The 27,515-nt window shown below is 31.4% G+C and overlaps 5 protein-coding genes across 10 annotated transcripts; 3 read left to right on the top strand and 2 right to left on the bottom strand.

Moving 5' to 3' along the window:
- The first annotated feature begins 1,584 nt into the window (after positions 1 to 1,584).
- On the top strand, positions 1,585 to 9,776 carry Ide (Insulin degrading metalloproteinase). 6 transcript variants are annotated; one of them, XM_066731078.1, is made up of 15 exons: positions 1,585 to 1,666; positions 2,139 to 2,199; positions 2,300 to 2,499; positions 2,569 to 3,069; positions 3,150 to 3,352; positions 3,420 to 3,668; positions 3,746 to 4,138; positions 4,209 to 4,318; positions 4,399 to 4,543; positions 4,634 to 4,744; positions 5,849 to 5,969; positions 6,048 to 6,257; positions 6,346 to 6,638; positions 7,025 to 7,234; positions 8,676 to 9,776. In XM_066731078.1, exons 1-15 carry the CDS (start codon positions 1,600 to 1,602, stop codon positions 8,904 to 8,906), a joined length of 3,105 nt encoding a protein of 1,034 aa, XP_066587175.1. In that variant the 5' UTR covers positions 1,585 to 1,599; the 3' UTR covers positions 8,907 to 9,776. The 6 variants fall into 6 exon arrangements, with proteins under 6 accessions (XP_066587175.1, XP_066587176.1, XP_066587178.1 ...); XM_066731079.1 differs by having other exon boundaries at positions 1,600 to 1,620; positions 8,676 to 9,775; XM_066731081.1 differs by having other exon boundaries at positions 1,620 to 1,662; positions 8,676 to 9,775.
- A 2,817-nt stretch (positions 9,777 to 12,593) lies between these two features.
- Positions 12,594 to 15,799, top strand: kra (basic leucine zipper and W2 domain-containing protein kra). The gene is made up of 8 exons (XM_066729925.1): positions 12,594 to 12,788; positions 13,289 to 13,360; positions 13,438 to 13,718; positions 13,809 to 14,113; positions 14,193 to 14,436; positions 14,613 to 14,832; positions 14,922 to 15,083; positions 15,324 to 15,799. Exons 2-7 carry the CDS (start codon positions 13,300 to 13,302, stop codon positions 15,071 to 15,073), a joined length of 1,263 nt encoding a protein of 420 aa, XP_066586022.1. The 5' UTR covers positions 12,594 to 12,788; positions 13,289 to 13,299; the 3' UTR covers positions 15,074 to 15,083; positions 15,324 to 15,799.
- A 127-nt stretch (positions 15,800 to 15,926) lies between these two features.
- SerRS-m (Seryl-tRNA synthetase, mitochondrial) lies at positions 15,927 to 17,577 on the bottom strand. Its single transcript, XM_066729924.1, has 4 exons — positions 17,439 to 17,577; positions 16,560 to 17,284; positions 16,328 to 16,495; positions 15,927 to 16,259 (listed from the first exon to the last, which is right to left on the bottom strand). The coding sequence occupies exons 1-4, from the start codon at positions 17,502 to 17,504 to the stop codon at positions 15,938 to 15,940; spliced, it is 1,281 nt and encodes a 426-aa protein (XP_066586021.1). The 5' UTR covers positions 17,505 to 17,577; the 3' UTR covers positions 15,927 to 15,937.
- Positions 17,578 to 18,056: 479 nt separating this feature from the next.
- Coprox (oxygen-dependent coproporphyrinogen-III oxidase) lies at positions 18,057 to 20,039 on the top strand. Its single transcript, XM_066729926.1, has 2 exons — positions 18,057 to 18,197; positions 18,263 to 20,039. Exon 2 carries the CDS (start codon positions 18,264 to 18,266, stop codon positions 19,416 to 19,418), a length of 1,155 nt encoding a protein of 384 aa, XP_066586023.1. The 5' UTR covers positions 18,057 to 18,197; position 18,263; the 3' UTR covers positions 19,419 to 20,039.
- A 140-nt stretch (positions 20,040 to 20,179) lies between these two features.
- Positions 20,180 to 26,808, bottom strand: Remo (Remoulade). The gene is made up of 7 exons (XM_066729923.1): positions 26,583 to 26,808; positions 26,121 to 26,332; positions 25,908 to 26,051; positions 25,766 to 25,837; positions 25,636 to 25,707; positions 25,465 to 25,548; positions 20,180 to 25,401 (listed from the first exon to the last, which is right to left on the bottom strand). The coding sequence occupies exons 1-7, from the start codon at positions 26,595 to 26,597 to the stop codon at positions 21,348 to 21,350; spliced, it is 4,653 nt and encodes a 1,550-aa protein (XP_066586020.1). The 5' UTR covers positions 26,598 to 26,808; the 3' UTR covers positions 20,180 to 21,347.
- Between the last annotated feature and the right edge of the window lie 707 nt (positions 26,809 to 27,515).

Below are 27,515 nucleotides of genomic sequence, written 5' to 3' on the forward strand. Positions count from 1 at the left end.
GGTAAGTAGAAAATTATATATAAAGCTTTTAATCATGTATTAAAATGTATGTAATGGCTGTTTTCCAAATATCCTAAAAATCTGTTGTAGGTATCGAACCTCGACTCCCTCAAGTTTACAGTATATGTTACGTAAACTGTAGTTTCAAAGCCTCGAGGGGCGTATTCTACTTGGGGCCGGTTGTTTCACCTATTGGTAAAATTTATGAGCTTGATAAAAATTACAAACTGGCTGCTTTCCTGTTAGCTTGAAATTCGACACAGTCAGACATAATCGGACACAAATGGTACATTGCATGTCACCCAAAATGTACATTTGAATCCGATTGTGTCTGACTGTGTCGATTTTCAGTCTAACTGGAAAGCACCCACTGTAAATTCTATTCAATTTCAAGATTTACCAAACGGATAAATTTATCCAAACGTTTGTCAATAGGTGGAACAACCGGCCCTTAAGGCCGAAAACGCTTGCAATACATAATACCTGTTACATGAACTATAAGCGTTTTGGGACATAAGGGTGAGGTTCACCAAGTGGTTCGCCAAGTGGTTCACCAAGTGGTTCACCAAGTCCGGCTTGAGGGCTAGCCGGGTTAATATGGTATACTTTCGGGATAAAGTAGTATAGTTTCCGTTACATGAGCTGTATGAGTTTAGCCCGGTTAGCCCCAAGCCGGGCTTGGTGAATGGTGAACCTCACCCTAAAGTGGAATATGCCCAAGTTGAGTTCAATGACGTCTTGTCCCTTTAGGGCCAACACATACAAGTGTATTAAACCCTACTAGTTAACCATGTATAGTTCACGTGATAGAAATTATACCACTTTAGTCCAAAGTTACAAAATTGTACATACATACACACACAAGGCGCGTCACGGAGCACGCTTTTAGCACTGCCACCGCTACTGCGCATAGAAAAATGATTGAAATGTGTGCGCAGTAGCGTTGATAGCGTCTCCGTGAACGCGCCCACAGTGAGTATAAAATTGAATTGTGTATGGCTCAACTATTGGGATCTGACATAGTTGAAGCGCTCCAAGCGGTAAAAAATGAAAGCAGAGGAAGCCCGGGTTTTACATTGATTCTTATGGATATTTTTCAATAAATTGCAATTTATTATTGAAAACCTTAAAACTTTTGAATTTGGGAGAAAAGTTTGTACAGATATTCTCCATCGAAATCATTATAACCCTCCTGTAATTTCAATAGACATTTAGACATTTAGGCACTTCTGCGCCATATTAAATTTTCTATATATCTATATATATTGACTCCGCCCACGTGTCAGATCCTAATTCAAAGTTTCCCATTACTGAAAAAATACATTGTATGTAGTATACTATGTATATTCAATGAGGTGTATCCACTATATCCAGCTGACACTCAGCGGTCTCAGCCGCTAAGTAAAATCCGCGTATGATTGGTTGATCAGTTAAAATTGGCCAATCATAAGCATATTTTACTTAGCGGCTGAGTGTCGGCTGGATATACCCAATCACGGTCTGTTCAGGGTATGTGTATGTAGTACATATACCATCCTGTAAAAGTATATATATGTATGTATGTACACATACTGATGTATGTAATGTATAGTGTAATACATGGTGTATAAACCAAACTTGGTAAATAGTAATTCTTCAATCTTCCAAGGATTTTACTACATAGAAAGTTATTAGTATTAAATATTTAATTACAAATAACTATACTGTAAAGTATTTATCATACGCTCTTTCTATGCTTTTTAGAAGCAATAAATATGTATTTCATTCCGTGATTAGACATTCTAGCCTAAATTATTTCTACCTTTATTTTTAATAGACAGATTAAAGGACAATGCTCTATTAGTACACAAAAGGATGCGCCTTTTGATATCCTAAATTTATTTCTCAATTATTTATCCTCATTATGATTCATTAATTCGTTTAATTTTTTTAAATCTAATATTAAAGGTTTTTTCCAACATCACTAACCCATTCGTAAAAACGTCATATTTCTGCGCAGAACTTGAGCTCGAACTACGGCGCAAAAATTTGACCGTTTCGAAATGGTACTTCCAAGCTTTTTATGATGTTGGAATAAACACTATAGTTACTTTTTATTATCAAAAATTTCAATATTTTTTTGCAATTAAAATATAAAGGTGTAATGACATCGCTTCAGCAGAATGATGAAAGTGTACAGATTGAAGGCAGCAGCGCTGAGTAAGCTCCCTTACTTTAAAATTTCTAGCTTCTACTTTAATTTGTGTTTAAGGCTTAACATTTGAAACCTTTGTCTAAATTTACATATTACTTATTTTAGGCAGGAATCAACGACGGCCAAAACTTTCTCCATAGATAAAAAATTAAATCAGAATATTGAAAAAAAATACAATGATATCCCAAAATCTCCTAATGATAAACGGTCTTATAGGGGTCTTTTACTCTGTAACAAAATGAAAGTGCTTCTTATCAGCGATCCAACAACTGACAAAAGTGCTTCTGCTTTAAGTGTCAATGTTGGTATGAAATTAGTTTCTTAATAAGTTTTCTGAATATTAAACTGTATATGATACTAATATATTTTTTAAGGATATATGAGTGATCCCATTGAATTGCCAGGATTAGCACATTTTTGTGAACATATGTTATTTTTGGGAACCAGCAAATATCCAAATAATAATGACTACAACATGTACTTATCTCAGAATGGAGGAAGCAGTAATGCTTCTACCTATACAGATCATACAATGTTTTACTTTGATGTAACCCCTGATAAACTTTCTGGAGCATTGGATAGATTTTCACAATTCTTTCTCACACCCTTGTTTACAGAAGCTTTGACCGAGTTAGAGCTCAATGCTGTAAATTCAGAGCATGAGAAGAATTTAGCAAATGATACATGGCGTATAAATCAATTGGAGAAATCATCGTGTAATCTTTCTCATCCATATTCTAAATTTGGAACTGGAAGCAAAGCTACTTTAGATACTATTCCTAAACAGAATAGTATTAATGTACGAGAAAAATTGTTAGAATTTCATCATAAGTATTATTCTGCTAATATTATGTCATTGTGCATACTTGGTAAAGGTAATTATTCTTTTTTACATTTCATTTGGCAAATAATTTTTTCAAACTTTGTAAAAACTTACTAAAATATTATAATTTAGAAACTTTGGATGAGCTGGAAGAAATGGTAGTGGACAAATTTCAAGATGTGGAAAATAAAGAAATAGAAGCTCCAAAATGGTCTGACCACCCATTTACGGAAGAACATTTTCAAACCAAATGGTTAATTGTACCAATTAAAGACATTAGGAATTTGACTATATCATTTCCATTGCCAGATTTGCATGGATATTACAGATCCTCTGTATGTTTCTACAATATTTAAAATTATTAAAATTCTAATCAAAATTGTTAATTAATAAAAATTTTAGCCTGCCAAATATGTTTCACATTTAATAGGACATGAAGGAGAAGGATCATTATTATCCACTCTTAAAGCAAACGGATGGTGCAACTCACTAGTTGCAGGTTCAAGATCTGGGGCAAGGGGTTTCTATTTTTACACTGTTCAGGTTGATCTTACAGAAGAGGGTATCAAACATGTTGATGATATTATAACCATAATGTTTGAATATATTAATATGCTAAAAAAAGAAGGTCCAGTAGAATGGATCTATAAAGTAATTTCATTTTGTATAAATCATGTACATAATTATCTTTTCCAAAAAAAAAAAATCAAATTCTTTTTTTTTTATAGGAATGTAGGGACATATTAGCAATGAACTTTAGATTTAAAGAAAAAATTTCTCCTCGCAAGTATGTCAGCTTATTGGTGCAAGCTTTACAGGACTATCCAATAGAAGAAGTTTTAACTGCACAAAACTTAATTCCTGAATGGAGACCAAATTTAATTAATTGGGTCATGGATTATTTAACTCCAAGAAATATAAGAGTTGGAGTACTTGCTAAATGCTATGAGAGCGTAGCTGACGAAACAGAATATTGGTATGGTACTAGATTTAAAAAGGAAAAAATACCTAAAGAAGTTATTGAGAAATGGGAAAATCCTACTTCTAAATCCGATTTTAAGCTTCCAGAGAAAAATGAATTTATACCAACTCGATTCGATATTAAACCGTGTGATCCTAACGTAAGTTTGATATTAAAATTATAGTCGTAAAATATAGAAAAAATTACATTTCGGTTTCTATTTTTTATAGGCAGATAAGTTCCCTGTAATTATTGAGGATAACTTGTTTGTAAGATTGTGGTTTAAGCAGGATGATGAATTTTTAGTACCTAAAGCAAATATAACTTTTCAGTTTGTCAGGCATGTTTTTCTTTCTTCAATTATAAAATATTTAATAAGTTCAATCTTTAAAAATTAATTTTTTGTATTCCAATTTTTAGCCCTGTTGTCTACATGGATCCTATCAGCTGTAATTTGAGTAAACTCTTCGTTCGTTTATTCCAAGATGCGCTTAACGAATATTCATACGAAGCTGATCTTGCAGGTTTAAAATGGTTACTATCAGATAGTAAATATGGAATGGTGGTAAGTAAAATAAATAACTAATATTTTATGTATCTTTGAATTAAGTAATAAACTCTCGACTAGTCTTTAAGAAAAGCATTACTTTTATAGCTGTCAATTGGGGGATACGATGATAAGCAACGCGTATTATTAGAAAAAATTTTGGATAGAATGATTCACTTTACTGTTGATCCAGAAAGATTTGTAATCCTTAAAGATGAGGTATGCTCCAATTTTTTGTTAATTTAAAATCAGTTAAGGGGACATCCCACTTTCTTGGTCAGATATTTTAGTAATTTTTAAAGAGCTGATGAATCAATAACAAAAATTTTGTGAGTACATAATTTATGTTACATATATTAAGTCTTTAAATGTAAGAAATAGGGTGTACCACTTAAAACGCCCCAGAGCTTAGATACAAAAAAACACGCGTATCTTTTTAACTATAAGACATATTCAGTTTTTGTATATGAACTTTTTGAAAACAAACAACAAAAGGCTTCGAAAAGGTCCTATGTAAAAATTGAATATTTTTTATAGTTAAAAAATTACGCACGTTTTTGTATCTATTCTTTGGGGCGTTTTAAGTGGTATGCCCTATATAAATAATTCCATAGTTTTTCTTACATTCTCGGAGAAGTTATTTTTATATATTACTATAAACGATAGTGGTTAACTATAATACCAAAAATTAAAAATGTAAACCTAGAAAAATTATGATTATTTCCCAGTGTAGACTACACTGAATAAGATTTGACAACTTTATCTTTATTTTTCCTTTTGGATTAATTATGAAAATTGATATTTTTGAAACCATCAACTTCAGAAGTTCAGTATTTTCTAAATATTTGCTCACAAATAAAAATATTGTAGTTTATATTATGGCAATAATTATAATTTTTCTGACAATGTTAAATTTTTTGCCTTTAGATGTTCCAGGATATCAGAATTGCACAACTTTGCAGCATAAGCACAATCATGTTATCATGCAGACATGTATTTGTTGAGCGTGAAGGTATCCCCCTCTATTTGCTCTTTTGCTGCAAAAAACTTAAATTCTGGTATCTCTGGTTCCAGTAACTCGGGTTTATGCTCATCAGCAAACAAAAATAATTACCACGAGACTGTGTGCAGAAAAACCATATAAAAAATGATAAAAGAATATTTTCTTGTATTTGAGGACCATTGGAAAAACTGTTCCCAAAAAATATATTTTTTTTTTATTATTAATATATAATCTTTTTAAAAATTATTAAAATTTCTGACAGAAAAATTGGAATACCTCTTTAATTTTGTACATTATTAATATAATACAATACATTTTAGTACATTAGAGACTTGAAGAATTATGATGCCGACCAACCATACCAGCATGCTGTTTATTATCTTGAAGCTTTATTATCAGAGACTATTTGGCTACAGGATGAGATGCTAGAAGCATGTTCACGTAAGTATTTAATATTTTCCCACAATAAAATTATTCAAAATTATTTTTAATTTTTATTAATCAGTTCACTCTGCTTAGATTTAACTGCCGATAAAGTCCAAGATTTCATACCGCAAATTTTCAACAAATGTCATATAGAAGGTTTGATACATGGGAACGTTACCTCATCCGAAGCTTTAGATATAATCAAATTAGTCGAATCTAAGTTAAAAAATTCATTTAAAGTGGATTTAATACCATTGCTACCAAGACAATTAGTTCTAAATCGTGTAATCAAATTAGATGAAGGTAAAGCGAAATTTTATAACTTAAACTTTCGTAATATACGCACTTAAATATTAGATAATTTGATAATTAACTACAGAAATTCTTTTAGGCTCTAATTTTGTGTATGAAACTGAAAACAAATTACACAAAAGCTCGTGTACTGAGATTTACTATCAAAGTGGTTTGCAATCAACAAAATCAAATATGCTGTTAGAACTTTTAGCACAAATTATATCGGAGCCTTGTTTTAATATTTTACGAACGCAAGAGCAGCTGGGATATATCGTATTTAGTGGAGTAAGAAGGACTGGCGGGTCTCAAGGTTTGAGAGTTATTGTACAAAGTGATAAGCATCCCCAATATCTTGAAAGCCGAGTTAATGCATTTTTGAACATCATGCTGGTTAGTGTTTTTATAGTTAATAACAATAATCTATGAATTTAAATTACTTTGCATAATTCTTGCAGTTTGTTTTAACATAATCTTAGTAAAAGTTAACACTTTTCTGACCTGTTTAACTTTTAAGTCACAAGCTGGTATATCAACATTTTATCAAATAATTTATGTTTATTAAGTTTTTTTACAAATTGCTCTTAGGTTTTGACTATATATATATATATATATTGTCTGTAAGATAACTACTATTAAAACTGATGACATTGTGAGCAATTGTAATTTTAAAGTTACGAAGCTGCATAAAAATTTAAACATTTAAAAAAAATTCAGCCTATAGAGGGCTGAAAACATTTATTATGAAATAAAAAATTTTCATTTATTAAATCTTTTAGGAGCGCATAACTAACATTACAGACGAAGAATTTGAAAAGCAAAAAGATTCTTTGGCAGTACAACGTCTTGAAAAACCTAAAATGTTAATTTCAAAATCAACCAGATTTTGGAATGAAATTGTACACCAACAATACAATTTTGATCGTGCCAATATCGAAGTAGCCTATCTGAAGACAATTACGAAAAAGAAGTTGTTACAGTTTTTTAAGGTAATATACATTTTGCAATCAATTTCATTTTTTTGTATACAGGATGTTAGAGTGCTAAGATCTCCGCCTCGGTCACGACTTGTATGAGACAACTTTTATAATAATTATCAACTATTATACGTATCTTATACTATTTTAATCGCATCAGAGGCTTAAGGGAATCTAAATTGACAAAATATTTCAATCAAGAAATTCTTTTAAAATATTGAGAATATGGATTTTTTATAAGGAGTAAACTTACTACTTTAACTGCGTTATACACTGGTATAGCCTGTTCTTTAGAAAATACAACAAAAATTAAAATATTAAAGCTATAAACAATTGTGTTTTTTCTGTCAATAATTTTGAAAATAGGATGCTATATTAAGCTAATGAAGATTTACTCGGAGTAATCTAAGAGCAAATAAACATAAAAAAAGTATACGCTTTTCATAAATAAAATGTGTAGTCTTACAAAGACATCTTGAACAGTGTTACCAAGACAGTAATCTGGTTATGTATCAGATAAGGACTGGTGTATTATCTTTCTTATTTTATTAGGGGTATCAACCATCACTTTTCTTTGTTTAACAAATAGCTTGTAAGTCGGTAAGGTTTAAAATTTGTCTTCATAGGGCTACATTTTTTAAGCAAGGAAATATTTTACATTTTTAGGTGTAGTTGCTTGATTTTGCTCTCAAATAATTTGTTGAATTTTACTATAATCCAATACAGCATCCCCGTTTTAAAATTAATGTTATGAAAAAATATAATTGTTTATATGTACATCACTTATTTGGTTCAATTTAAATCATAATGATAGTAAAACACCTTGTTATATTATAGTAGCTGTCATTGGTTTGATTTGATTACAAAATAACTAAACATCACGCTTTTGTTTCTTAATATAGGTTTAAATTTCTACATAGATATAGGTTTCTCAAGCGTAGTGTGTACGGCCGCTACATGTATACACGTATATTCGCTCATTTGCCTATAATTTCAAATCCAAATATCTCAAATATCAAGATTAAAATACACTAATATAATGTTTTAATGAAAGATTTGATAAGTTACAAATATTATATTTATTAAAAATGTGGTTTCAATTTTAAATAATGAAGCTAGTATACTTTCTTATTTAAAGTGAAGATTTCATAATTTTTAATTTCGTAATTTATTATCTGAACCATTTTTATCTCATATTAGTTAAGTTTCTCTCAACCTTTAAAAGGTCGGTGCTCTCACATATGCAGCCAGTAACAAACTTGCCGTTTATATTAGTCAAATGGGTTACATATTTGAATAAATTTTAGTTAAACAAATTGATAAGTTGATATATGGAAGAATGCCGGATCTCTTCGGGTTAATCCAAGAGACTGTTTGCTAAACCTTCTGTATATCACATCAAATTTACTGTTCTTTTCTCATCTTAGGATAAATATGTTTTGTTTGTTATCAGGACATTTGCTTCAGCAATCTTCGAAGTAAGATTTCCGTACACGTAGTATCCATGGCTCCAGACGGTGCTGGATTAGTGGCACCTGAGATAGAAAAACAAGTGTGCCCAGCTAATGAATCAATGAAAAAGATCGACGACATGGTGTCATTCAAAATTAGTCAGTCTCTCTATCCACTTCTAAAACCTTTCAAGGATATTCCAAGAAAAGGAGTGCGTTCTTCTAAATTATAAGTTTTTAATTGCTAAATGGCTTAGCATTAGCTCTGATTACAATTAATTTGTCTGGTATAGTCAGTTAGTATTTTTTTACTTTTCGAGACTATACTTTGATCACATTCAATTAAAAAGGTTTATCCATTTGTCATGAATGAACTGCGGATCTTTATACAAATATAGGACTTTAACATTTATTGGCTTAAAATAAAGTATAAAACTTTACCAAATTCAACTTTTTAAATTGATTGTATTGATTCATAGAAATTTGATGAATAGTTTATATCAATAAAGTTAATTTAAGAAAAAAAAAACTTAATTTAATATTTGCGTGACGTTTCGCAGTCCAATTATCAATGAATAATCAACTTAGAAAAGCATTTTAAACTTTGTAATTTAATAGACTTACACCATACTTATTTAAAAGTATTATCATATCGATAATCAGTAACTGATACGTCATAATGTAAAAATTGCTAAATCTAAAATTATCAAAAAATTATGTTTGTCTAATTTAAAATTTCAAACTAATCTATCCATGGGTAAAAGGATTTTAGTGAAAAATCACTACATTTTATGAAAATAATTCCTGAATATCAAGTTTCACATAAAAACCCATTCAATCTTAAAGAATATATATTTACTTCTTGAAAATTTTGGAAAATTCGATTGAGTGAGTTTTGAAATTTGACACCTCAGTTAAATTATAATTGTACATGTATGTTGCTATAATAGCAATTTTTTAGATTGTATTTCATTAAAATATAAGAATGACAAAAAATATATATTTTAATGGCAAATAAAGTTTGCACAAAAAATGAAATGAAAATTATTAATGGAAAATTACAAAGTAACAAATATTTGAAAAAATCAACAGAATTTTTTAATATAAAATATACGTTCAGTAATAATATTATATAATAAAATAAGAATATAGTTATTATTATATTAAATAAAATACATGAATTTACTGCATACCCTAATAAAGAATAGTAATAATCTAATCAAATATAATTTATTTTTTACTTCTATAATTACGAGTGATACAATTCAATATAAGAAAATCATAGGCCCATGTATTGTACATACATATACATACATATGATCGGATTCGGACCAATCGGATCGCCTTTGTAGTCTTTGTGGGTACCCCTTCTAAAGAGAGGAGAGCTAATAGGCTTGTCCTTGTCTAACGCACAGTGAAACTTCTCCGTCCGTAAAATAGTGTAAAACTTGTCTTTCAATAGCTAATTTAGTTTTTCAAAAAAATCTTCCACATTTTTAGGTATATTTGTTTCTTCTTGGTCTAAAATTAGTCATAGAACTTTTCCTTAGCACGCTACAAGGCCTAATTTTCAATATTATTATGACCAACAAAATTACAAGTATTCATAATTTTTATGAAAATTATTTTTTATAATTTTGAGAAACCGAGTTTGTAGCGCGCTTCAGTACAATCAAAAGAGTAAATTTAATCTCTACAAAAAAGTACATATTCCTAATAATTTGGAAGATAAACTTGAATGAGTGTTTGAGTCGCTCAATGCATCCCCTTAAATAGCATTTGCTAGAGGTTCAATTTTTTTAACGAAATTTCAATCTATTCACACAAATTTACATTAAAGCCGACTGGCATAATATTGAAATAATTTATGAATTCCCTTTGTACTACAGATTGTTTAACTACAAAATACTTCAATCATTTATATCTCGCGAACGGAGCATTGTAGGCAGCTCTGCAAGGACTCCGGTTGCTTGTGTGTCTCGACATTTTTTATCCGATTCTGCCATAAAATTGCCGGACTATATATTTTACCTCAGAATAAAAATATAGGCAAAGATGAGTTCAGCAAGACAAATCTCGTCTTGATCGGACGTCTAGAAGCTGAGAAATCCATTAGTTAAGCTACAAATTGTTTAACCATCAAATACTTTAAAAATTCATATCTCGCGAACGGAGCATCGTAGAGAGCTCTGCGAAGGCTTATTTTTCTTGTCTCGACGTATCCCATCCGATTATGCGATAAAATTGCATGACCATATTTTTTGGTGCAGGATGAAAATATGCACCAAGACGAGTCCAACGAGACTAGTCTTGTCCCAATCCGACTTCTAGAAGCTGAGAAATCCATTAGTTAAGCTACAAATTGTTTAACCAACAAATACTTAAAAAATTCATATCTCGCGAACGGAGCATCGTAGAGAGCTCTGCGAGGGCTTATTTTTCTTGTCTCGACGTATCCCATCCGATTATGCGATAAAATTGCATAACCATATTTTTTGGTGCAGTATGAAAATATGCACCAAGATGAGTCCAACGAGACTACTCTCGTCTTTATCGGATTTCTAGAAGGCGAGGAACTTGTTAATTAAGCTACAATTGCTTAACTAAAGAGTATTTAAAAAACTTATATCTGGGCCATTTTGGAGAGGTCTGGGGTGTCTCTTTTCAGCCTAACTCGCCTAAGAAAATGTATATGCTTCTGGACTCTTTGGTTTCTGAGATCCTTAGAAATTTACAAACATATTAGAAATCCTGTATTTAGTAGACCTAAACTGTGTATTACGTATATTACATTTAGTGAGATATAAACACGAAAGAATGCTCTCTATGTATAAAATTTTGAACTTGAACCTAAACATTGCAAACTCGTTAAAGTGTCTTATCCATATACACGTTTTTGGCCCTAATTCATCTTCCCTATAGTTGTATGGATATATTTAAGTTTAAAGTTGTACACAATAGTAGTTATGAGTACGTCCTAGTATCTACCTATACTGACTAATAGTGTTTGTTATATACGCGTATACATGCGTATTTGCGTATATATGGATATATAAATGTAGAAGTTTTTACTAAATGACAGTTATGGGTACGTCCTCGTATCTACCCATATTTATGTATAGTATATAGTATATACGAGTATATATATATATATATATTTTCGTATATAATCATATATAATATTATACTATGTATAAGTATAGGCAGATATATAGGGACGGTACCTATAACTACCGTTTAGTAAAAACTTAAATTTGTGGGGACCGTCCTCATATATACCTTCAGACTTATTGAAGTTATGGGGACCGTCCTTACTTGTACCAGATGTACCGCTAAATACCATTTTACACAAGATTTGGTTCCCGTATCCCCCGACCCCCCGTATCTACCCGATTAGACATATACATATATATATATATATATATATCAAACAAATCATCTGGAAGTCATATATTTAAATTTAAGAAGGATATTGTAATAATAATGTAGGGTATATGTATAATACTTTTATTAATTTCGTTTGTTAACAAATTAATGCTATTTTCGTGTATCTTTCTACGCTAAAATAAAAATATTTTCTTAAATTATAAAATTATCTAATGTAGACCTGTTTTACCCTATTCGAAGCTCTGCCGTGTTGTTTCGCATCAGTTTCGATAGATGGCGCGAGGGCATAATCATCTGGAAGCTGCAGGAAGCTAAACGATGGGATCGAAGCGCCGCCTACCGGCAAGGATTGCTTCGGGACACGGCAATCGGCATGAGCAATCTCCCGTTTCATCTCTGCTTCTAACTACCGGTTTGCTCTCATGGCTCTCACTGCTTTTTGATCGCCATATTGAATTTTCATAAGCTTTACTTGATATTACGTTAGGTGGCGTCGAGTCATTTATAAAATAACTAAAGGAAAGTTCGCTGTCTATTTTCCGTCAAGTCTGGTTTGTCCTCTGTTCTCCGAGTCTCGGTCTCGTCTCTTCTCTTTGGTTTCGCTGACCTCAACACAGACATCAGTTATCCTGAAGTTGACCTGAAGTGCTCAGAATCCTCCTTGAAGCACTTCGCATCACTGATTCTCACCTGGAAAGGAGCGGTTCTCAAGTCGTACGTGCATTATAGTGAGTAATTAGTTCAGCTTTTTAAAGACATTTTCTATCTGAACAATGTGTTTCCAAATCATCGCTTATCCCATGCGATTTTCACGGCTTCGGAAAGTTTGAGGCCTCAGCCATCGTGGTCCTAAATGAGACCTTAACCTCGGTCAAAAACATAATTTACACAATAGATCAAAAATATTCGCTTTGTTCCTCTTGCCCACCTATTTCCTTTTCAAGATTGTACGAAAGAAACTAGAGGAAAAGTCTAGCTTATATTTACATCCTAAAAATAACAATGCTTCATTTTAAGGTCAAGTGTCAAAAGCTATTGAAATCCTGCATAAAGCTACATACGTCGCTTCGAATTTTTATTAACTAAATTTTCTTCTATATACTCTTATTTATTTTCGAACCATTGACCATTTTCGTCTAGGACATAACTGACTTCTCTTTTGTTATTTCTTGTTCATGCTTGATGAATCTAATTTTTCATGATATTATATATTGAGTTCTATTTTCAGAAGATTGTTGTATGAGTCAAAAAATAGAAAAACCAGTACTGTCGGGTCAACGAATAAAGACCAGAAAAAGAGGTAGATCCTATTTTTATTATTATTTGATTGCTAACTTGGCAATGTGAAAAGAATATTAAATTGAGTTTAAATTACAGATGAAAAAGAGAAATATGATCCGACTGGATTTAGAGATGCCATTTTACTTGGGTTGGAAAAGGCTGGCAATGACCTAGAAGCAATTTACAAGTATTTGGACTCTGCTGGCTCAAAGTTGGACTACCGTCGCTATGGTGAAGCACTCTTTGATATCCTGATAGCTGGTGGCCTCTTGGTTCCAGGTGGCTCTATTGCTCAAGATGGGGACAAGCCAGTTAAAACAACAGCATGTGTTTTCGAGCAATCAGATGACATGGATTCAATGCGAAATTTTGAGCAAGTGAGTCAAAATCAATTGAAGTTACAAGTATTAATTCTTTGTCTCTTAACTATTCATTACTTTTTTTATCAATAATACTTTCAATATTAGGTCTTTATTAAGCTTATGCGACGCTATAAGTATTTGGAAAAAATGTTTGAGGAGGAAATGAAGAAGGTTCTAGTTTTTATAAAAGGATTTACACCTGAAGAAAGGATTAAGCTAGCACGAATGACAGCACTATGGATTTCTAATGGCTCTGTACCACCAACAGTCCTTTCAGTTTTAATAAATGAGCATCTTGTAAAGGACAATTTAGCTTTAAACTTTTTATTGGAAGTTTTTGTAACTTGGAAGCAGGAGAAGGGTTTACCTAGTTTAATGAATGCTTTGAAAAGAGGAGGTATTGAAGGAAGGTATGTAGTTTCTTTTTCAGTAATTACATTTAATTTATAAAATGTTATAAAATTAATATATTTTCTTGTTTTTTATCAGGCTAATGGAATTTGTGCCACCAAATAAAAGGACAGAAGAATATTTTCGATCTGTGTTTGAGACTGTAGGTTTAGCAGATATTGTAAAACTGCATAAAGCTCAAGCCAGCCAAGAGGCAAAGCGTGATCTCCAAACTCTTCTCTTGGACGACTTAGCTGATAACCGTACTATGAAAGATATTATTTTTGATCTCAAAGAAATGGCCCAAAGGAGCAACATCCCAGAGCATGAAGTTATTGGATTGGTAAATATATCTCCTAGAAGTAGTTAAATGGATGAATGTATAGAAATATAACAAGTACCAAAATTAAATGAGCATAAAGAACTTATAATTTTCTTAAATAATTCAATTAACCATAAATTAATCAACTAATTGCCTGTGTTATAGCCAATAGTTTTGTATAATTGATTATGTTATAGATTTGGATTGTTGTAATGGGTCAGGCAGAATGGAATAAGAAAGAAGAATTGGTTGCTGAGCAAGCATTAAAACATTTAAAAACGTATACTCCTTTATTTGAAGCTTTTACAACCACTGCCAGATCTGAACTTGCTCTTATACTCAAGGTGCAGGAGTTCTGTTATGAAAACATGAACTTTATGAAAGTCTTCCAAAAGATCATACTCCTCTTCTATAAAAGTATACTTTTTTCTTTTACATAAATAAATAAGCCTTCTGTAAAAAAAACTTATTGTTCAACTAATAATTTAATCTCTATTTTTTTTCAGCCGATGTAGTATCGGAACCAGTGATTCTGAAGTGGTACAAGGAGGGGCACTCTCTTAAAGGAAAAATGATGTTTTTGGACCAAATGAAAAAATTTGTCGAGTGGCTACAGAATGCTGAGGAAGAATCAGAATCGGGGGAAGAAGAGGACTAAAGATAAAAAAGTAAATCAAACCATTAATAATGCATACTTCCAGTCCAGGCAGCAATTGGGTAAACGATCAGTAATTCATCAGTGATTCTATCATTTGATTGGGTATACCTTGGCTCTAACCGAGCTTTGACCAATCACGCGACAGAATTACATCGCTTACTCAACTGTTGTATAGGCTAAATGCACCCATTGTCTTCTATGCCTAAATAACTCGGGTAACAGACTTAACGAATAAAATATATATTTTCAGAATAATTTAAAAAATCATTGCCAGAAATAAATAAAAACAAATGAGAAATAAAAAATGTCTACACTTTGTCAAAAAATTTTTAAACAATACAAAGTGAAATATAAATCAGTCCTACGTATGAATAGTAATTTCAAAATCAAGCAGATCAAGTTTTACAGTCATGCTACATTCTACAAGATGGAGCCAATATAAGAAATAATTAAATTGTTACTAAACAATGAGGATAATACTAAAGGCCCATATTATGTGGGAAAAGAATTGTACATTTGCAATGTCTCTGAATTGTATTACTTTAAGGAAACATATTTTGTGTTACATTTTTATAACTCCGCTACAAAATATATACAGAATAACAAAGAAATTATGAAAGAAATCTTTATCCCTGTGTACGTACAGTTTTCGAAAACCCGTCTTACTTTGTACAATAATATTGTATTAGTTTATAGAAAATATATTGTCAGGTGGTGTTTAATAACCATGTTTCGCTTATTTCTAATTTCCTATATGTAAAAGCAATAAGTTCTATCAAGATACTCTAGTAATAAATAAAGCATTTCTTTTAAATTTACTTTAAAATTATTTTTAATCTTAATGAAATTTTACATTTGACACAGTTAATTTCTTTTCCAATCCTTGTATATCTTCATAACAGGAATGTTTTGCTTGGCAATGATAGTTTTACCATTCATATAAGGAATTAGCTTCTGTGGTATTTTAATATTACCATCTTTAGTTTGATAAGTCTCGCAAATAGCGATCAACATTCTTGGTACCGCACACGCTGTACCATTTAATGTGTGAACATGTAGTAAGTTCCCAGTTTCTGAATTGTATTTGATATTTAGTCTCCTAGATTGATAGTCTGTACAATTGCTACAACTTGAAAGTTCACCATACATAAATCTTCCTGGCATCCATCCTTCCATATCTATTTTTCTAATTAGTCAAATAATATAAACTTATCAATTACAAATTTATAAAATTACCACATCAATTATTTATACCGATAAGCTGGAGCTCCTAGATCATGAGGTGGCATATCGACTACATTAAAATTTAATCCAAGCGATGTGAACAAATCCTCTTGTATATTTTGTATTTCTTGAAATACTTTTTCAGAATCAACTTGATTTGAACATATGAACATTTCAACTTTGGTAAACTGATGAACTCTGAAATTTATAATTATTAATATTAAAGAAAATAGAGTTAGAAAGTTTTGATTTAGTAAGCAACCTATAGATCCCAGCTTCTTCCTTTAAACTTGATATTTCTGCTCTATAACATCTACTAACAGCAGTTAATTTAACTGGCAATTGGTTAAAGTCAAATTGAGAATTCATTAGTTTAGCAGCTAATGACATTTCAGCTGTACCTGATAAGCTATAATTAACCTCACGACATTGGTCTAAATTATATACAAGAGATCTTTCACCATCATTTATTAGTCCACAACGCTCTATAACAATCGTAGGAATAATATCAGGCACAGATACTAATTTAAATTGATATTTTAATAATTGATTGATTGTATAATGAATTAGAGCTTCTTCTAGCTCTGCTATTTCTCCTAAAAAAATATAACTTCTACTTCCAGACAAAGGAGATAATTCAGTCATCTTTATTTGGTTTAGTTTTTCTGCCAAAGCTATGAAACTTTTTGGTTTAAATTCAAACTGTGGTTTACTGCCATGTTCTCTTAAAATTTTTGATGTTTCTCCATAATTTAATACTGATGGGTCTGTCAAGTTTGGTATTTTACTTAGTTGAATTAATAATTCTTCTTGACAATCCGGATTTTTAGATAATTTTAAAACTTTGTCAATATCACCTACTCCTTTCCTTTTTTGAATATTGTTGAAAATAAGTTCTCGGTTCTTAGGATTGCATAGAAAATTGATATCAAACTCTGGTGGAGGCACAGAAAAATTCAACTTAACATGATCTGTTGTAATATTCTCCTATTAAATTAATAAACAGTTACATTAAATTATACTATGAATTATAAATGAGTAGATTGAAACGCACGAGAATGATAAATAGCTTAAAACAAAGTTAGCATTAAATATCATGTGAAACATTAATTATTATTTTAGGTTAAATAGGAGCACTTACATACATCGGTTTACAACAAAATCTTCTAAGCTGTAAAATTGTTTTAAAACTTTTTTCCACCCTCATGTTAGCAATTATTTTGATACAGTTTAATGATTTTATTTATTGTCTTAATTTTTTATGGTAATACTATTGTTGGTACATAAAATTCAGTGTAACACAATTCTTTTAACTTTTAAACCTTTTTAAGACTAGCGGACGCCACTAAAGTGAGGTGTAACTTTTGTTGTGACCTTTTAGTTTTTTACTTTAAATATATTGCTAATAGTCAAAAAAGTCATAGAACAGATTTAAAAATTAATTCAAAAAAAGCACCGGTAATCTGAAAGTTAATTACACATAACCATATATAGCTATTATGTATATGTATAAATGCGATTAGATATGTATTATGCATATTTGGATTTTGATTAGTGCATCATTAGTATTCAAGATTTTTAAACATCATTTAATTAGAATTTCATTCAATCCATAACCTTATCTAAGTTGTTCTAAAGCAGAAAGATTGATTGGGCTAAGCGTGTTATTATAACTGACGACAATTATTTTCTGTTTAGGTCAATTAAATCTATTACAAAACCCGCGAAATCTCATTCAATATCTCTTTATTTTTAGTTTGATTATGCTTACAGTTATTTTATATCCCTTATTACTCTTTAAATAGACAAGATATTATCAAATAACAAAGAAATTATAATTCGGTAATATTATTATAAGCAGCAGCAGATTTTCCTTCAACTGATTACATCCTGAAGCAAGGTTAATTTTAATTTAATGTTCTTAAAACAACTACTTTGACAAATAATCAATGGAATTATTTTCAGAATGGCTACAAGAAGAATATTTAAAAAATGGAGAATAATAAATATTCTATTTTTTCAATCTAGTACTGTTCGTAACAAAAGTTTCAAATATCTAGGTATAGGTGGAACTTTAGTAGGATTTACATTATTTAATATATCTAATATAACAGGCACAATTATGGATTATGATTTCCCAAATTTTATGGCTACACCTATTACTGATATAAGTTTATTAAAGAAAAACAAAGACAATATGCGAACTAAAATGGAGATGCTAATTATGAGAACACAATCAGATTTTTGTAAAGCATTAGAAGCTTTGGAGCAAGATGATGTTAAATTTAAAGTTGATCGCTGGGTGAGAAAAGAGGGAGGTGGTGGAATTACATGTGTCTTGCAAGATGGACAAGTATTTGAAAAGGCAGGTGTAAATATATCTGTAGTGTCTGGTAAATTACCACCAGGTGCTGTGCAACAAATGAGAGCTAGAGGAAAAGAATTGGATGAAGGATCAGTACCATTTTTTGCTGCTGGTGTTAGTGCTGTTATTCACCCACGTAATCCAATGGTACCTACTATACATTTTAATTATCGTTACTTTGAAGTTGAAAATAAAGATGGCTCAGTGAAATGGTGGTTTGGTGGTGGAACAGATTTGACTCCATATTACTTAAACGAGAATGATGTAAAGCATTTTCATAAAACTTTAAAGATTGCATGTGATAAACATAATCCAAACTATTATGAAAAATTCAAAAAATGGTGTGATGACTATTTTTATATAAACCATAGAGCAGAGAGAAGAGGGGTTGGTGGAATCTTCTTTGATGATCTTGATAAACCAGATCAAAATAGTGCTTTTGAATTTGTAAAGTCTTGTGCAGAAGCAGTTATACCATCATATATTCCAATCGTTAACAACCATAAGGAAGATGGATATGGATATACTGAAAGACAATGGCAATTGCTACGAAGAGGAAGATATGTTGAATTTAATTTAATTTATGATAGGGGTACCAAATTTGGTTTATATACACCAGGAGCACGATACGAAAGCATTTTAATGTCTTTACCATTGAATGCCAAATGGGAATATATGCATGAGCCTCAGCCAGGATCAAAAGAGGCTCAACTTTTGGAGGTACTTAAAACTCCAAAAAATTGGATAACACAGTAATAATATAAATATTTTAAAAAAAGTTATTGCAATCAAATTTTTTTAATCTGTAACTGTAAACGTTTTTATTGTAAAAACATGTTTTTGTATATTGTTAAAAAGTATTATTAAATTTATAATGATAAAATGGAAAATGTTTTAAAATTAACACAAATTTATTTCTTTTTAACACTACATAATATTTACAACTTCTTAAAAAGAAGTATTTTAATTTTTATTTATTATACAAAAACCAAGTAGTATGCTTTCATATAAATGACACAAACTCTTAAATATCAGTACATATATATGGTTTTCTGAAATATTATTCCATAATTATTACACAGAATATTCAGTCTTTATGCGAAAAAATAAAAATCAGTTGTAAATGCGGCTTTTTATTATATCTACAACTTACACAAAATTATAAAAAATTCGTTAATTATTAAAGAGTTTATACCTTAAAAGAGGCAAATAGAAAAAGTAATGGTGAGTACACATAATATAAAAAAAATTGTACATATGTAACAAAAAATATGCCGATTAGAAACTCAAACATTGAATCTTGCGGCTAAACAAATAAATTTTTATAACAAGTAGTACATTGTTATATATATATATATATATATATATATATATATAACTAAAGGAAAAAACTGATCAATTACCGATGATGGACGAGGTGCGAAATTTGGATGTACGAGACGGGATTGATATCCGACCAAAGAGGAAGTTATTAACGTAACTTAGTACATCCAAACTTCGTCGGTAATTCATCACATTCCTCCCGTAGGACCGTGGTCAACATAGCACGTTCCATAACAAATAAGAAGAAGTACAGTTTTCAAGTATGTTTCGGCGGGGTGAAAATCATTTATTTCACCCCACTGAACTTATATTTCTCTCGCTAGACTTATTTTGCTCCAGTTAGTCAGCAAAACGTGTTTTTTATCTAGCAAAAAAGGCATGAAAAGCTATGTACTTTTTCCTCGCGTGTTATGAAAATGTATTTTACGGTAAATTGTATGGCATATACAGATATACAAATCAAAATAAAGATGTTTATAAATCGATGCCATAATATTTTTAATTTTCTCTTTTTTTTCAAATATACGATAATCCATAAGAAAATAATTTTAAAAAAACAGTCTTATTTACAGCCTAAATTAAAAAATATTTTTAGATTTTTTACAGTAATCAGTAAATAAAATGCATTATTAGCAAAATATAATCGAAAACTCGCTTTTGTAGGATGTAATACAAAATTCGCTTGAGATCACAATGTACAAAATGTATCTTTAAATAAGAATATTACTTGGCACTTTACTGGAAGATAGGAACTATTAACAAATTTTAACATAAATAGATTTCAAAAAAGCAATTACGATTTTAATAACTTAGTACATGTTAAAGTAAACAGTTTTCTATACACGAAAATGGAACGTCAAATATTAAAAGTTGACCTCTTTTCTCGATCTTCCAGTAATTTTACCTTTTAAAATAATCATTACTATTTACTTTATCATAGGTCCAAAAAATGCTGTTTTTAAAAATGTTCAGAAAATGTATGTTAATACTAATGTCCATTTATTACTTTAGAGAGTCAACATTTTTCATCGCTAAAATATTCGTTACTTTTAAAACGCTGCAATTCCAAATTAGAATTATTTTTCAGACAATAAAATTAATCATAATGACGTCAGGATAATTAAACGTTGATATTCAAAACATTACTGTGACTAGTTTTGCTACCTGGCTTTCATTTTCTGATAATTCTGAGCTATTATATCTCTTAGAGTCGGCGCTTACACATATTTGTAAACATTCTGATAAGTTTATGTTTGATAAAGATCTAATTTGAATCAAATTTACTGTAGTTTATTATCTTTACTAAACAGAAATATTGATTGGGAATTTACAAAACTCAGTACCAAGAAAAATATGTTAAAATTAAACACTTGTTTCCTTTTTAACCAGGACATCATCTTTCAAATATTCATTGGCCTTGATATGTCGCAAGCTTGAATCTGCAATCTCGCTAATTACTTTCTCATCCAAATTCCATTGCTCTACATTGCACATAGTTTTAATTGACGCAAATCCCGAAACCTCATTGAGATCTTTATTGTTTAGATCTACAGGTTGGTCGATTAATATTTTATCCGAATTCTTTGAATGATCGATGATATTAGCAATAGAGTCAGCATAAGTTTCCTTGGTCTGGATAAGAGTGAAAGCGTTATCGCTAGTAAGGCTGTTGATCTCTGACAAGGATTGCTCGGATTGATCCAATACTTTCTGAGATTCCGGAGCTTGATCGCAGAAATTGGAGCTTGCAGTACTTTGCAAATCCGTCAAGGACGGTCTGGACCATTCGCAATTTTTGGAACTTGTAATGGAAGCAACATCGTTCAAGGAGCTCCTAAAACTATTCTGTAAGGGTTTTGAATCCACCGGAAGACAGTACATACTACTAGAATGGTAAGCCCAGCCAAAAACTCTGGATTGTTCAACATCGGCATCATTACTATTGGAACACCTGAATTCCCTGATTTCCTCGCTCTCCCCTATCTCCGGAAGATTATGATCACTTCTTTCACTGTTTAGTTGAGTATTCGATTCTATTCCTGAGCTGTACTCCAAGCTACACTGCTGAGATACATTTCTGAGAAACTTCTCTTCGTCAGTCTTAGCATCAGTCTCCGATTCTGAGATTGGATTAGACAATTGAAATTTCGTGCAAGTCATTGTTTGTACTGGCATACCACTAATAGGTTGTTCTTGTATTCTATCGTTGTTTATCTTCTTTGCTGACCTCAACAAGGTTTCTTGACCAATCACGAAGCGAATTGGCATGTTTCTTTCCTCTGAAATACTTCCACCGCTGTCGGATAAAATATTTATGTTCTTCGTATCAGTGATCGGATTCATTTCTACATGAATGTTTGTATTGTTGACCTTAGCGCTGCTACTTAAGATGCTGCATTCTATATCGTTCTCCAATTTCCCTGATCGTGGAACTGAAATACAGCTTCCACCATCGCTGGTTGCCCCACCATCTCCCTGTTTACGAGGTCCTAAATTGTTGTTTTTAGTGTGCCTACGCTGTTTTTTAAAAAATTTCCTTGCAACACCGCTCTGGTGAGGATTGTAAAACATCTCTACGCAGGTTGACGAAGGTTCTGCGTAAGTTGTAACGGAATTGTTTGATCTGTGTTGCTGACGGTGGAAAACCACCAGATTGACATTTGCCATTTTAGAAGCAACTGGCAAAGTGTCTTGGTTATACACGTGGTCAGTTTTAGAGATATTTTGAGATCTATTCGTGTGTCTAGATGAGGTAACAGAAATCGTGTCGGAAGTCACTTGGGCTGCCTGTGAATTTGTTAGAGGGCCCATCAAATTTTGAACCAGAGGCTGACTTGGTATCACAGGATTTGCATCCGAGACGTTTCTAGTTCTGCAGCAATGATTCTTTCTCTTTGCAAACCAGCAGCGAGTCTTCAACCACTGGGTTCTCACGTCATTTCTTGCTATTCCATAAAAGAACAATACAAAAATTCCTAAAGTACTGTTGAAGACAGCATATAGAATAGCAAATGCAGTTTCTCCAAAAGAAATGTAAGGTAGTAGTGGTTTTGCAGTAGTCATTGCAGCTGCTGTCCAAGAAAACAAATATAATACAAACATTATAATCTGTCCTTTTAACTGGGTGATTTGTGAATGTTCTGGATCCTCGGCCTCTGAAGATAAAGTCTGTGTTCCATGAGTACTGTTTCTGTCTCCGATTATATTAGCATTCGGTTCCAGTAATTCCAAATCCATGTTCTCTGTTGCCTGAGTGCCTTCTGAGAGTTGTGTGTTCAGATCAATGTTTTTAATGGCGCATTGTATGAACAAATGGAAAATTATCAAATAAACAGATAAAATCAATGCTGGAATGAATAGAGCAGCCAGTGCTGGTCCTGAATTAAGAAAGCAGTAAGAATATCCTGCGTACTCTCTTAAATTGATTGCTCCCGATATTCCACATATAATTAGTCCTATTCCCCAGCCTACTAGGTAGAGTCCCAAAAGAGGCTTTGGTAATGGTTGCTCCGACATTTCATCTTCCGGCAAAGCGGTGATGTCAGGCTTCGATAACTTTTTGTACATATTACTTGCCGAAGTAGCCATCCACAGTAAACAACATAAAGACAAGTAATGCAAGATCAATCCAACGCTTTGGCAAATCTGTATATTTTCCGTTTGATGTATTCCTATCATGTACAAAAATGTTAATAGTGTCATCGAAAGCCAAATATTAATAACGCAATGCTTTGCTTTCTTTTGCATTCCAATAGAAGTATAGCAAAGTATATATGTTACTATTGTAAAAACCAAGCAGCTAATGTTAATAAAACTTCCAATATAAATTGCAGGATGAGAGAATTTGAATTGAGCTCCAATTTTTAAACTGTTTTGATTCAAATCTGTAACATCTTGTAGTAATGCATAATAGCCCAATCTGTAGCAATGGAATATAATTAAATTATTTAAAAAATTGGATAATTTGCAGCCACTGCTGGACCAACCACTAGATTCGTCTGTTTGATCCCAGACAACAGGTCTTGGTATTTTATTGGCGTATTTATAGAATGGAACTTTAAGCATTATATAAATCGGCTCGGATAAGTTTTGTATAGTTGCTCCAATTAATTTTGCACCAACCACTGGTGTAGAAATATCCAAATTCTTGTCCAGAACTCTTGGGAAGATTCTACTATCACTAAACATAGAAACCATTAGTTGTTGAATTGCAGCCTGCTTAATTTTATGTAGCAGGGATGCTGGCAATTGAACAGAAGCTTCAACCATTTTATCTTTCATATTCATTGGAGCTGTTTTATTATTTGTTGCACAATACAATAATTTATCCTCTTCTTTACTCTCGGTAGTAATACCAGAATACCAGGTACACATCAATCCATTAAACGAGTCTGAATTAATTTTAAATTCTTCCAAAGCCATATTCTTTTTATGTGATTGAATGGAAGGACTAAATTTTGTTATAGTTTCCACTGATTTTAACAATCTTGTACAAGATTTAAAATTATTTTCTGCTATCTGTAAAATTTCTTTTGGCAAATTCATTACAGAGCTAATTATATCTATTAAAATGTTACCTAGCTCTTTTTCCTCGGTTAAAAAGTTTAGATAATTTTCTATAGTTTGAGTTATGAAATTAATTTCTACAGGATCACTCAAAGCTACTCCATTCCCTGTATAATTTTTAAATCTTTTTGCTGTTTCCAACAAAGTACTTTTTGCTAGAGACAAATTAACTTTCGAGAATTGTTCCAGAACTTTGGTTGTGTGAGAAATATATGGGCATGACTCTGTATCAAGGTCCTCCCAAAATCCAGTTGTATTGCATTGATATGTTGCTTTTAATGATATTTGCATTAATCCTGACAAACCATTGCCTTCACAAGGTAGTTCGGCCTTCCAGCCTACAACTGTTCTAGGCCAGGCATAAATACCTTTGTTATTTCTTGTTATTGTCAAAGGGCAGTATTGAGTCTCATCAGAAATAACAATAATACTAATTGCTTTTGATCTATTACCATTCATTGAAACCAAGAAACAATTCCACTGTCCATTGTGCTCCATTTTTACTGGAACAATATTCAATGAACTATCTACAATACCACTGTCAGATAGATATCTATTTTCTATTTTAATATTGGCTAGTTTCTTCCGTGGATCACTATACCAATTCATATCTACATTTTCAGCTGTTGTGTTAGGATACCAAAGCCAACTTAGCTTAGCACTCCTATCTTCTGTTACACTGGGAGCTCTGCATTTTAATGTCACCGAATCTCCTGCAAATACTACTTGATTCTTACTAGGATAAACTTCCACTAATGGTGCTGGCCATTGACAATGGAAATCATCCAACCTTAGTCTTTTCTCGGTATTCCCTTTTGTAGTAAAGCCAGATGCACACATAGGTGGGGGACTAAAAAAATTGTTAAATATTTTTATAATTACAAATCATTTCTTTTTATTATTTTGGTTTTACCTCAATTTTACTGAAGAATTTTGAATCCAAGTAGAAAACCAATAAAGCTCGCAATCACACTCTAATGGATTATCCGATAAATCCCTAAATAAAGATTTAAAAAATATTGTATCTGCTAATTACTTTAGTTAATAAGAGATTGTTTATTTAAAAGAAGCAAACAAAACTTACAGTCTCTTTAGTGATTTCAAACCATAAAATGTTCCTTCTTTTAAAGTCGTTATATTATTTTCATTTAACTTTCTGCAATAAATACATAATTTGTTAACAAATAGTAAATAGAAAATAATTCAAAACTTACAAGTTTTTTAGATTGGTCAGTCTTCTAAAAGCAAAACTGTCAATGGCTGATATCTGGTTCTTACTAAGGTCCCTTAAATTAAAAATAACTTAAATTAATTAAAAAGAAATTACCAGGAAACACAAAATTTGTATATACTTACAATCTTTCCAAGTTTTCTAAGCCATTGAATGCCTCTTCATCTATAGAAGTAATTTTATTTTCAGATAAATCCAAACGTTTAAGATTTGTTAAATTTTTAAATACATTTTGTTCAATAATATAAATATTAGTTTTGCTTAAATTCCTGTAATAAATATTAACACTGCAGTATACAACATTATTTATTGAAATAGAACAAAAGGAAGATACTTACAGGCTTAGCAATTCTGTGCTAATAGCAGTAATATTAATATCTCTAATGCTTTGTATTGGATCATTACATTTGACCCGCAGTCCTTCCTCTTGAGAACCAAATGGTTTGCACAAGCATTGCTCTGGGCATGAATGACTAAAAATTCCTTTTACTTGTGTCAAAACAATTAACGCTAAGAAAGTTCTCATGATTAATTTTATTGAGTCTTTCACCTACAATCATTTATGACTTTTAAAAACAAAAGATAAGGCCTCATCAAGTATTTAAGTGGTAATATATACATCAAACAGAAATAAAATTAAAAAGTATATATTATTGAAAAAAAAAATAATGGACAAGAACTGAATGATAAAGTTTAAGAGTAAATGTAAGTAAGCACATCACAATTTTTTTGTTGTATTAATGTTATTACTGAAAGATAAACTAAGCATATATAAATGTTATTAAGTAAAATAAACTTACGGCGCTTGCGGCCATTGGAGCATTTATAATTTTCACATTGTAACGATTGTAACCATTGTGACAATAAAATATTTTAAATTGCAGTTAGTTTATTGTTTTTTGGAAGTGGTGAAAATTTAATATTCATTATGGTATGCGTACATAATAAAGGTTTTTAATTAACCAAAATACCATAATCATACGAATCAACTAAACCTTCTTGGATTTTGATGACTGTCATGGATGAGCAAATTTGATATAGGTTGATCGCCTGATCGGTTGAATTAGAGATGTCGCTTCAACGGCAACTAAACACCGGTATTCATCAATGGAACTTGGGCTCAAGATTGCCGTGAAGTCTATAAGATGTGTAACGTAGAATATAGGTTTTACCGATGTTAAGTTTGAATTTAAGGTTAAGTTCCGTTTATGAATACCGCAGTTAAATTAATAAAGCATGTTTATTTCACATAAGGTTTGTTCTTCTTCGCTGCATTACAGCACTAGTGCAATGAGTTGGAGTGAGAAAACATACATATGTTTGTCTTATTTCAATTAATTGCACCAGTTCGATAGTGCAACGAAAAAGAACAGACCTATAAGTTCGTTCACTTCACGGGTCACGAAGGAGGGGTGAAGAAGTGCCAAGTGGGTCGGCCGAAGGACGAAAACACTACGAACTACACTGTGGGAATTTAAACTGTATACCGATATTTATCCTTAAGGCAGAAGTTAACGATAAATATCAGTAGTATCGGCATGTGTAATGAATAATAATAAATGTATATCTGTATATATATCATTTTCGATCCTTACCGACACCGAAAATTTTCGTTAAAAGGTAAACATTTGCTGGGTTGAAAGGGTTGAAAAGACGTAAGGGAAAGGAAGCTGCGCTGCGCTCCTGATCTGAGCTGAGCTGAGCAGGTTGACATTCTTTTTTATTCATGTGAC

Source organism: Prorops nasuta, unplaced genomic scaffold, assembly GCF_024137725.1.
Source record: "Prorops nasuta isolate Cenicafe-Biocafe unplaced genomic scaffold, Cenicafe_Pnas_1.2 PNAS00008, whole genome shotgun sequence".
Taxonomy (NCBI): Eukaryota; Metazoa; Arthropoda; class Insecta; order Hymenoptera; family Bethylidae; genus Prorops; species Prorops nasuta.

Bases quoted from the DNA above. Each gene is read 5' to 3' on its own strand.
- Ide (XM_066731078.1), top strand. From the start codon at position 1,600: ATGGTGTATAAACCAAACTTGGTAAATAGTAATTCTTCAATCTTCCAA. The intron at 3,669-3,745 runs GTAATTTCATTT...TTTTTTTTATAG, and splicing joins CAGTAGAATGGATCTATAAA to GAATGTAGGGACATATTAGC. The intron at 4,544-4,633 runs GTAAGTAAAATA...TTACTTTTATAG, and splicing joins ATAGTAAATATGGAATGGTG to CTGTCAATTGGGGGATACGA.
- kra (XM_066729925.1), top strand. From the start codon at position 13,300: ATGAGTCAAAAAATAGAAAAACCAGTACTGTCGGGTCAACGAATAAAG. The intron at 14,437-14,612 runs GTAAATATATCT...ATTATGTTATAG, and splicing joins AGCATGAAGTTATTGGATTG to ATTTGGATTGTTGTAATGGG. The intron at 14,833-14,921 runs GTATACTTTTTT...ATTTTTTTTCAG, and splicing joins CATACTCCTCTTCTATAAAA to CCGATGTAGTATCGGAACCA.
- SerRS-m (XM_066729924.1), bottom strand. From the start codon at position 17,504: ATGAGGGTGGAAAAAAGTTTTAAAACAATTTTACAGCTTAGAAGATTT. The intron at 17,285-17,438 runs GTAAGTGCTCCT...TTAATTTAATAG, and splicing joins TTTGTTGTAAACCGATGTAT to GAGAATATTACAACAGATCA. The intron at 16,260-16,327 runs GTATAAATAATT...TTGACTAATTAG, and splicing joins CTAGGAGCTCCAGCTTATCG to AAAAATAGATATGGAAGGAT.
- Coprox (XM_066729926.1), top strand. From the start codon at position 18,264: ATGGCTACAAGAAGAATATTTAAAAAATGGAGAATAATAAATATTCTA.
- Remo (XM_066729923.1), bottom strand. The intron at 26,052-26,120 runs GTAAGTATCTTC...TATTTATTACAG, and splicing joins AGCACAGAATTGCTAAGCCT to GAATTTAAGCAAAACTAATA. The intron at 25,549-25,635 runs GTAAGTTTTGTT...ATCTTTATTTAG, and splicing joins TTGAAATCACTAAAGAGACT to GGATTTATCGGATAATCCAT.